The 10,878-nt window shown below is 37.4% G+C and overlaps 2 protein-coding genes across 2 annotated transcripts; one reads left to right on the plus strand and one right to left on the minus strand.

The window, feature by feature from the left end:
• Positions 1-115: 115 nt before the first annotated feature.
• LOC116292724 (tyrosyl-DNA phosphodiesterase 1) lies at positions 116-9,057 on the minus strand. Its single transcript, XM_031700078.2, has 17 exons — positions 8,858-9,057; positions 8,486-8,662; positions 7,548-7,591; positions 7,379-7,434; positions 6,784-6,880; positions 6,241-6,272; positions 6,017-6,109; positions 5,414-5,537; positions 4,858-4,937; positions 4,401-4,479; positions 3,155-3,334; positions 2,874-2,922; positions 2,370-2,436; positions 1,501-1,608; positions 1,187-1,289; positions 946-1,057; positions 116-370 (listed from the first exon to the last, which is right to left on the minus strand). The coding sequence occupies exons 1-17, from the start codon at positions 8,955-8,957 to the stop codon at positions 297-299; spliced, it is 1,575 nt and encodes a 524-aa protein (XP_031555938.1). The 5' UTR covers positions 8,958-9,057; the 3' UTR covers positions 116-296.
• Positions 9,058-9,325: 268 nt separating this feature from the next.
• Positions 9,326-10,640, plus strand: LOC116292714 (B9 domain-containing protein 2-like). Its single transcript, XM_031700065.2, has one exon. It carries the CDS (start codon positions 9,339-9,341, stop codon positions 9,864-9,866), a length of 528 nt encoding a protein of 175 aa, XP_031555925.1. The 5' UTR covers positions 9,326-9,338; the 3' UTR covers positions 9,867-10,640.
• Positions 10,641-10,878: the final 238 nt, after the last annotated feature.

Below are 10,878 nucleotides of genomic sequence, written 5' to 3' on the forward strand. Positions count from 1 at the left end.
GAAGATAACAGGAAGGTGTCATACCACTTGGAGATAAAACCTCAAAGGAAATTACGCTAAAAATCTATATTCTTGTCATACCACACCAGAGTTTTTTCACTAATAAAATCACAAACAACCCAAAAAAGTTTTTATTTATTAGATTTTCACAATTTTATCTAAACAATGGAAAAGCCATTAAATTAATTATCTCCAAACCCCTAATTTTTTAAGCAACTGAGGCATAAAATAACCAAGTTTATCGATGATATATTTTCTATTGTACCAACGTGTTTGAATTGGGTATAGCCGTCGTTTTATGAAGGTGACCAGATGTTGCCATGTGTGTCTGGTTTATCTGTATGTCGTACGTCCCACATCCAGGGCTTGTCTAGCAAAAAAATTGTGTACAGGAAGGTAAAATATATTAGGTTGTATACAAAAATCAAAGTTACCAGCTCTACCAACGTTCGCCCACTGAAAGAAAACTTTCTCCGCATAAATCACTCTTGCTAAACCACTGTCACTTTGCAACATTTCATTACGTTTGTTTGGTGTCATGTCATGTCATGTCATATCTAACCATTCCGTTTGGATAAGGAGTAAGTTCGCGCAATATATCCAGCTGATCTGAGAAAAACGGTTTAAGCCACTCGAGCCAAATCAAGAAAATTTGCAAAACTGTGGTGTCACTTTTTCTCTTGAAATTTTAGATTTCCGGGTGGCCAAATGAAAAGAATAACGTTGCTAATAAGGGATTTATATCAGTGACACCATATTTAATGATTTTAAATTTTTATTCCAATGGTAGATGTAGTTGTATGGTACCATTAAGCTCGACACATGCAGCCCGATACTTTAAATGAGTCACGGGGGGGAAATGGAGATATTCATGACATCGTTATCACGATTGTCCGACCACTCACGATATGAAACTTGACAATTACAGTTGCATGAGGGACTCACCGTCTTTGCTGTATGGAGTAAGTGGCAGGTCAAAGGGGACTGGGACTGGTATACTCGATCCCGATTGAGCATGCGTGTGTCCGTGTATTGAAAAGAAGTCTTGGTTTGGTTCCTGGAATGAAAATCAACATAGATTGAACTCTATTCTATGTTCAAAAAGAGAGAGAGAGGGAGCGTTTCTCTACTCCTCTCTCCCCCTTCCCCAATCCCCTAGAGTGCCGCTACGCAGGCTATTACTGACCTGGTTCTTTGGTAGAAACAAGACACCGATCTCATAAGAACGAATCATCAACTGTGAACCGTTCTTCTCCGTGACTCCCCAAGCAGCTTTGGACAGATTACAACTAACAAGAAATAAATATTGTAACTGAGTACGACATGGCAATGACTGTACAAACAACAAACAGAAAAGTAAAAACAAAAACGAAAAAAAAAAAAAAAAAAAGAAAACAGAGGAAGAAGCAGACCTGACACTATTCAGACAAAAAAAGGGGAAACAAATAAGGAAAACAAAAATCACTACCAAAAGACATGGGTTAAAAGGCGGCCCGTTACCTAGTGACCATAAACCAGGCAAGCTTATTTGTATCAGGAGAAACCCTTATGTACGACTTGATGTGAGGAGAAGCTCGACTTCTACCATGGCTGTTAGACTTCCAACGACTGAAAGGAAAACGAGAGAATAAAGTCTTGCTATTCAGAGAGGGGCGGGAGACAAAGCAACCGGGTTATATTTTACTGTCCCCTCCCCTGGTGACACTACGGAACTTAAGGTTTGCAAAATCTATGACGGCGACGTCAACCGGAAGTGAACATAATTTCTCTTTGGGTTTTTTTTTCATTAGAGATATAATGGGGGGGGGGGGGAGGGGGGTGGGAAAGACTTGGAAGTTGCGAAACCCCAAAGTGAAGTGAGTTATTTACATTTCCGGTCGACGTCGCCGTCGCAGATTTTGTAAATCCTGAGGTCGCTAGCTGAATGACGACGCGAAATAAGAATGACAAATGTACAGAACCACTAATGCCGCTCAAATTATGTGAAAGTAGAGAAGATGGGTGGGAAGTAATTGTAGTGTCATAATAACTTGTACACACTGAATCCAAAATGATAATGATAAAAAAGACTTGCAGCAACCTCGGGGTGTATAGGCTTGTGGGAATGAGTCTGATAACGTCGTATTGCATTTCAATCTCGCAAAATTGCATTTCCCAATTTAGCGCCAACTACTACGAGGTCGTAAGAGTCTCTATGAATTTCAAAAACACGGACTACGGTAGGCTCTGCTTCAGCCGTGAGGTTGTTGTTTGTGCCAAGCTATCCCTGCCTCGCTGAGAGAGGATTGTGGGCGCACCAAAATCACCACGGCTAGAAATCGAGACTAGGACTACGGATGATAAAAAGTAAATTTTGGAGGAAAACTGACCAGAAGAATGACGGCAGATAAGGCTGCTTGGCTGCTGTTTTATGACTGTAAGGTATTGATCCACCAGCTGGAAAAAAAATTGACAAGAGAATTCAAAAAGTGGGAATCAAGTATGGCGTTCCGGTAGGGCATACACTCGCTTCTCACATCGATACTCTGACTCGGCAGTGGGTACAGTTTGTTAGGTCTCTCCCTTGATTCGAGGGTTCTCAGGTTTTCCTCCCTCCGCAAAACCTAACACTTTCTCTTTCTGTGTGACTTTCTCATATGCACCATTCCATGCATTGCAACTCATTTGACCAGCGTGAAGTGATAAATCCTACGAGGTCAAAAGGTGAGGAAACAAATTTCCACCTCGTTCTGAACTCATAGTTTGCAAAATTTACTTTCATTGCATTATCCCTCCCTCATTCTCCCATTCAAAAGCCTGGCCTCCTGCAAAACAACTGCCCCACCCTCCCCTCCCCAAGAAAGAGGTAACTTTAGTATTGAATGCGTTTTTACCTGGGTATCCTTCAAGACTCATTCGAACATCATCAACAGATGGAAAAACCTGCCAAAGATAAAATAACATCACCGTTTATACAATTTTGTATACGGTATACAAACTCTTCCAAGGTCATGGTTGCTAGTGTTTTCCTCATGAATTACCATCAAGTTTAATAATACTAGTTTTACTGGAGACTTTGATGACAGGGGCTTGAAAATCCCTTACTGGAATGATATAAATATTTTCTGGAATCAAAAGGTTTCATCTATGGGTATAATTGTGACTGACGTCCTACCAGTTTTAAAGGAGAATTAGATCCAGCCATCCTTCCTGATGTTACTGCTAGGCTTTGAAGCCATTCTCCACACAACCATTTGCTTTTGTCATTGCCAAGAGATCCAATACTTGAGAACTGCCCAATGACTGGCCAGCTTGGTGAGACGTTCGCTGATGATGGACCATGCTCCTGGAGAACCTATAGCGATAACACAGGGTTCGTGCTAGGTTCCCAAGAAATTATTCAAGGAGTTTTCAAGGAGTATTCAAGGACCAAAATGACATATTTCAAGGAGGAACTCTAAAGAGGGTTTTATTTTGGTATTGAAAAAAGTGAAGAAAATGCCAATACTAATCAAGATGTGCGAATTTGTCACGTCACACGCCACATTGAGCCACTAAGTTCTGGAAACTTGAAAATAATAGAAAAAGACGCTTCTCCCGAGAGGTAGTGAAAATCTCTAATTTTAACCAATGACAACGGCTCACGGTTTACATATCTTGAAAGTTTTACTGACATTTTTTCATGGACAATTTATTTCAAGGAGTATTCAAGGACATTTCTACTTTTTTTCAATTTTCAAGGAGATTTAAGTGCCCTTGAAAATGCATTTTACATTCCAGCACTTTTCAAGGAGTTTAAGGACCTGCACGAACCCTGATAACATTATTATGGATGCCAGTCAGACTATTACTCTGCATGATTTTGTGCATTTGAAAGCATTCCATTTTCATCAACATCGCCAGTATCTCTTAAGAAAACAACATGGAAAACAATACAGGAAGATGCTTCACATTTCCACAATTTCATCAGTGCTTGAAAGTTTACATGTACTAATTCGTAGGGGATAAGTTCTTGCTTGCTTCCTACATACATGTTGACAAAAGAAATAGAATACTTCATGTGCACAAAACCAGCAGACAAAGATCAGTAAGGTTTAGGGGCAGTGACACAGATATCTGGAGGTTTGCCAAACTTTAGTACATTTTACTAATGCCCAAAACCCTGGTACTTCAGTGACATTCGTGACATTCATTGACAGGCAAATCTTTAAGGCCAGAAACCCTTTCACTAAAGTGGTCTTGCATTGAAACAACATTAGTCTGTTCCATCAGACTAATGGTATGTTTAAAGGATATGGACCTCTTCAGCTTGAGCACAATATTTTCCTAATTCAGATCACCTGTCATTCTCTTGAGTATTACTTCTTTTTAAAACCAGTTACGTTTGGGAAAAATATATCAAAAACTTTACACTTGCAAACCTTTCTTAACTTGAGGTGACCCCATTTTGATTTACTTGAACCAGAATGGCGACCAGGAACAGATGCTATAAGATGTACTCTATTAAAATAGAAAAAAAGAAATTAATGTTGTCAGAATGATGCACAGTTAAGCTTAATGATGCTAAGAGACTAATTAGGGAAGCAGGGGTCATGTGTTTTATTGAATTAGTCTTTTCTCTCTCCTGTCCTTCAATCTTTTTTTCCCAGAAGATTCTCAATTTTTTTCAGACTCTCAAAAATGACACACTTCTCTAAAAAGAAGGCTTTCCAGTGAGGTTCATTCTTACTTACAAGAGATACCCTGCTTTCTTGGGAAATTACAACTTTCCCCAATTAATATGCTAAAGTGTTAAAGAGCTCTGACTTATTACTGCTGTATATTTAGCTAGCACATTGTTGCTTGAACATGCTGCTTTTATTATTAAGGGCAACAAACCTGGCAGAAGACATGTCATGTTGGCGAACATCTTTCTTCCATTCATCAAGGGCTGTTCCACCATAGGCACACAAATACTCCTAAAACACAACAACAAATACTACTGAGCTATTCTGACTCACAATACAGTTATTAATTAATTATTGGTCATTCATCAATAGTAGCTCTTAATGCATTGCAATAACAAATGACTGGTCATCTTACATGTATAAATGATATTCCAACCCTTTGGATTTTTATTGCATTAAAACTGCCAATATTTTGATAAATAAATGTGTATATCATAGTCATAGTTTACCGTCTATCAAAAATGAGAGATAACATATAGATCTTTACCGAGTGATAAAAACACATTTCATGTATCATTCCTCTCATCTAAGGACTTTACACCTAACATTTGGGATCTAAAAGCCTTTTAGTAGTTTTACCAGAAGTCTATAACTACATGTATATGAACTTTTGGTTTTCTGTAATGACGATTCCACACTAAGAATATTAATAGACCTATTTCATTCACACTCTATCAAAAAACACATATACTCTTCACTTTATTTACCAGCAAATCTTTCTTAAAATTAGTATTCCTTCTTGGTGTTGCTTGTGAAGTAGAAGCAGCTGATGAACTTGCAGAACTGCCCTCACTTGATGAAATCTTTGGAAATTTAGGGCTAATCCATACCCTTACAAAACAAATAAATATCATTTAGTTACTTACAAGACAAAAAAAATCAAAAGCTACTGTCTCATGAGTCGTATGACTGTAATAATGTAAGTATTTTGGTTTGAATGCATAAATCTCATAAAAAATGAGAGCTATTCTTGTGAAAGCCTTCATCAGAATAATGATGAAAAAGTGACAGTCTGAAGTATGCATATGTATACAAAGCTTGGGCGAAGGCACTGAAGCAATGTTCCAGTAACAGGTGTATTATTATCTGGTGTCAAGGCAATTGCGAACCAGAGTTAGAGTAGGGTATTTAATCATGTTTGATGAAATTTAGTTAAACTGGGTTACATAGAAAATGGTGTATGGGTACACCTCTAACAGCCCTCCACTCCTTCCATTCACACCCACAGGGTGGCAAAACTGGGTTACATGGAAATGTGGTGTTATATAATAATTACATTATATACACAGAGCAAATTCATATGTCCATACCCCTGAGTTTTCTGATCCCAGTCTTGAATAATAAGGTTTGCAGTTGTTATGACGACCCTCAAGCCATCTGAGTACAACAGAAGCATCATTTTGCTATTTAATCAAAGAAACAGATTAATTATGCACTTTTAAACACTATTTTAGATTTAGATTTATCATTTTGTATTCTTATTTGGTGCTTTAAAGAAGATGAGAAAATAAAATAATAGTTTTCATTGGGTTACCTGTGGTGTGTACCATAAGCTTCCAGTCGTGCCTGAAAATGTTATAAATGGAGAATATTTGGATTTAAGTTTGGATTTAAGGGAAATTAATTCTTACAATGCCTCTCCCCCTCCTCCCATTAGTATAAATGGGCACCAACAAACCAACACCCTGGCTAATCGCAGTCTGAACTATCAAGTCAAGTATTGCCACTGTTTGCATTACTACACGGCCACCCCAGACACAAATCGTGTAGTTTGTCAATCATTCATGTTGACGCCATTTATACACCTTTGGATCAGTGAGTTGGCTTTTCTATCAAACTTTCTCAGTCAGATATCACGAATGAACAACTGAAAGCAATTGCAAAGAGTTTGAGTGCATACAAGTAAAATAAGGGGTTTGATTGACGGCAGTCCATTGCAAACTACACAATGTGATTTGTGTCTGGGGTGGCTGCATAGAAATGCAAACAGCAGTAAACAACATTATTGCAGTAAACTGTTTGACTTTGTTTTAAGCAATAGCCTGTGTAACCCAGTAAAATAGCATTTGACTCTCACCTGGAAAAATTTGATGTTTGGAAACTGTTCGGCATCTTTGATCATTTCAGTTTTTGACTGCCCTTGACTCCCATGAACAATTAATAAGGGTTTGGACCTATAGTACAAAATAAAAATAAATTAAAAACTATGTAGTATTTTTATAATTAAAAAACATAATTTTGACAAAAATATTAATTTTGAAAATTACTTACAGTTTTATAAATTAAGTTACTTAACACAATATATACATTTTTGCATCCTCCCCTCCAATTCCCTTTCCATTTTATACCCAATCTCTTTCTTCCCTTTGATTCCCTAATGTTGATCTGCTCAGCTGATTGAATATTGCTCTATTGTTTTGCTTTCTAAAGCCCTGTTGGACACTTTAAAAAAGTCTTTATCTCAAACCTTTGCCCTGTCAATCCCCTAAAACATGGATTCACAATGATAATCTCTTTTGGGCTGCAGAATAAGGTTAAGACTAAATGACTGCAGGAAAGATTTAACTTAACCCACACACAACCCTGGGACCATGGAGAAAATGAGCCAACATTGGAGGTTGTGGGTTCAAGCCTCAGCTGGTTCTTGAAATACATAACTTAGAGGTACCTACCTTTTATCTTGAGGGTACTGTTGCATTAGCCATGGAATATCAATCATATAATTGAACTGAAATAAAAATACCAAACTCATTGGTAGAATGTATTTATACCTGAAGTACACCCAGTTTGATAATCATGGAATTCATAAAAACAGCCAATACTATGACAACAGGAAAATACCTGTACTGATGCTTGTAAATCACCCATTTTATGAGAAAGTAGATCTGAAACACAAAACAAACAAGTGTGTAGTCTAAAAGACTCAATTTGGTGGAGGGGAGCATTTTATACTATCTTGCTAACAAAAAGTCTTTACATACATTTTACTCACTATCTTGCTTATGATTTATTAATTTATGCATTTAAATTTATTTCTTTATTTATTGGCTTTTCCCATGAGGGCAGGGACACCACAACAGCTTTTTGCCAATTACAGTGGGCCCTGTAGAGTTTAGCACGGGCAATGAAGATGGTCGTCACCAGCGTCTTCAATGGGTCTTTTATGTCCGCCTTCTACAGGGTTATATAGTGAAGACAGACAGGACCTACGGTTTTAAGTCCTTGTCTGAGAAAACTTGAAGGTCTAACCATTTGCAGATGTATAATTACAAAGGCAGCACCTTCTCCTCAGTCATTTTAAGACCCTGAGTGTTGGCAGGAGGCTTGAACCATGACCTTCTGCACAACAGACCCGCGCTCTTACCAACTGAGCTAACCAGGTGGCAGAGGGTGTTCAGCCATTTCTCGATATCATGTGAACTTGACATCTACATACACACGATACGTTTATACTGTCAAGTTCACTCCAGGTCACAATATCATGGAGATTGTAATATTCTTGCTAGTTTTTCAAAAGCAGAATTAAATCTTTAGTTTACAAAAAGCAAAATAGAACAATTATTGAATTTGTTTTTTGCATGATATAGTAAACAGTTATCGCACCTCCCCTCCCCTAAATCAAACCCAAATACATTTCAGACATAATTTCAAAACATGCACAGTCTTAAAAAGTGCACATCGCATAAAAGAATGCAAATAACGGCCTAAGTAAAGAAAAAGTCTGAGTGCGTGGAAGCTTATACAAGTATCTATTTCATCTGCTTGCTTACTAGCCTCACCTTTGATTCCAACAGCAATGTTATCATCATTATACTTGGCTGGTATTCCTCTAACTTTCGTGAAATAAAATGCCAGCTTGTTTTCAGGGGAAGAACTCTCTATTCTCTTAGGACTGGAACTTCTATGTCTTTTTCTGGGAGGACTATTATCATTATCATCAGAATCATCATCCCTCTCTGCAATATATAACACAGGGATCCCAATACGATGAATCTTACTTATAATTTGGTCACACAACAAAATTGAACAACCTTTCGAGCTTGAAACTTTTGTGTCTTTACCGTGTTTTCATACGCCTTTTTAACGAAAAATAATTTAAAACCCCTGCAGTAAAAACGATTGCATTAAATATTATACTATGGTCTTAATACCGTTAGGATGACGATATTCCTCCAGATGAAGTGGGTTTTTTCGATAACACTTTGAACCATATTTACACACTGGTCTCTCATCTTTTGGTGAGCTCATCATTCAGTTTAGAAATCCAATAATTCAATCCTTAGCGTCTTTCTATTCCTTCATTTTATGGGTCTTTACTTTCCTGGTTTTATTTTCTTCTGCTTTCTGTTTTTGCCGCTAAAGTACCAGTCTCACTCTAGCCTCAAGTGCGATGTAAGATTGAGTACGAGTCAAATTTGGTGCGCAATGAAAAGCACAAAAAATGTGGAAATATTGATATTAATATTTAATAAATCAAAATAAGATAAAATGTAATGTTCATCATGGTAAATGTGAGTTTTTTTTCTATATAATATGAATAATTGTACAAACTTTTACAAAAAAATAATCATTTTGACATGCGCAGTAAAGCGTTGATTTTGGCGGCATTTTTTCGTTCGTAAATAAACCAAGATGGCGGAGCTTCATGTCATCGGGGAAATCATAGGAGCAAGTGGTTTCCCCTCGCATAATCTTTACTGTAAATGGTCTGTACATGTTGAAGGATCATGGAAGCTTATAGCTGGCCACAAGGAAGGTCAAACTCAAGTGGACAATCCTCAAAATGAAGAAAAAGCTGTTTGGTGTCACCCAGTGGATCTTCACTTCGCAACTAAAGGCCTCAAAGGATGGCCGAAGTTTCACTTTCAAGTTTGGCACCAGGATATGTACGGAAGAAATGAAATATACGGGTATGGATATTGCCATGTCCCTACTTCACCAGGAACGCATATGGTTGATTGTGTGACGTGGAGGCCATCAGGAAGCTGGAGAGAACAAATGAGGACTTTTTTTGTTGGCGGAGCCCCACAGTTGAAATCTTCTGACATTATTTACAGTGGTAGTGATCGCTATCGACTTAAGACTGAAGCTATGGGGACTGTTCACTTGCAGCTTGGGATCGTAGCTAGAAATTTTGATAAGTTTGGAATAGAATGTTAAAGTATTTATTAGCTTTTTCGAAAATTTTGGTATAAACTTTAGTCCAAGTATTGCTTAACTGGTATAAAATATGCAGAGCATTGCTGTTTTGAAAATAGTTTTTATTGTTTCAGTCTATTATGGAAGAGTTTTTACTGGACATTTTTTTATTTATGATCTAAAACTCAACCAAAGCTGTTTTCATTTTAAAGAAGCTCAAAGAGGTTTCTGTTTCCATAGCAACTAATGATCACAAGCTTCACAAGTCAACTTCTCATAAATAGTTAAAGACATTTATGGGCAAATGTTCCAATGCTAAACTTGCTTTCTCTTTGAAGAAATATATTGGTTAACTTGTATCAAAGAGCCAAAAAAAATTAGGGTACACCGTGCTCCTTTTGGAGATTATTTGTGTGATAATTTTTTATAGAAAACATTGGATAACGTGCACTGTAGTCCTTTTCACAGTTCCTTGCAGCACCTTGAAAGGTAGTCATGCCTTTGCATCAAAGCGAGACAAACGGTGAGCTTGCAATGATAGAGACTTTTTAACACCCTGGACAATATTATTCACGTCTCTATCATTGCAAGCTCACTGTTTTTCTCGCTTCAATGCAAATGCGTAGCTACCTTTCAAGATGGCACCAATAACTGTGAAAGGGACTATTTGGAGAACTGTGTAGATAATAAAATCTAAAAAAATAACCAAAGTTATACTCTTAAAAACTTGGCAAGAATGCAGTGTAAAATAAGTAGATAAACATATACTGTACATAAAAGAAAACTGGGGGTCAACTGTTTTCTTGATATTTGGTGCTGCTTCAAGTAACGTCATCACATATTGTATAGAACGGCCCTAACCCAATATGACCAATTTGAATTTATTCTTCACTTGACACTGAAGATGACTTCCGCTCAGGTTGTCGAAACGTCAGTCACATCAAACAGTCCTTCTCAGGACTAATCCACCCGGATGATCATAATACTTCGATTAACATAACAACATCACGATGAGAGCATGTGCACTAAAATC

The sequence above is a fragment of the Actinia tenebrosa genome, unplaced genomic scaffold (genome assembly GCF_029948245.1).
Source record: "Actinia tenebrosa isolate PJP-AT-01 unplaced genomic scaffold, QUT_ActTen_1.0 PGA_scaffold8__29_contigs__length_14323225, whole genome shotgun sequence".
Taxonomy (NCBI): Eukaryota; Metazoa; Cnidaria; class Anthozoa; order Actiniaria; family Actiniidae; genus Actinia; species Actinia tenebrosa.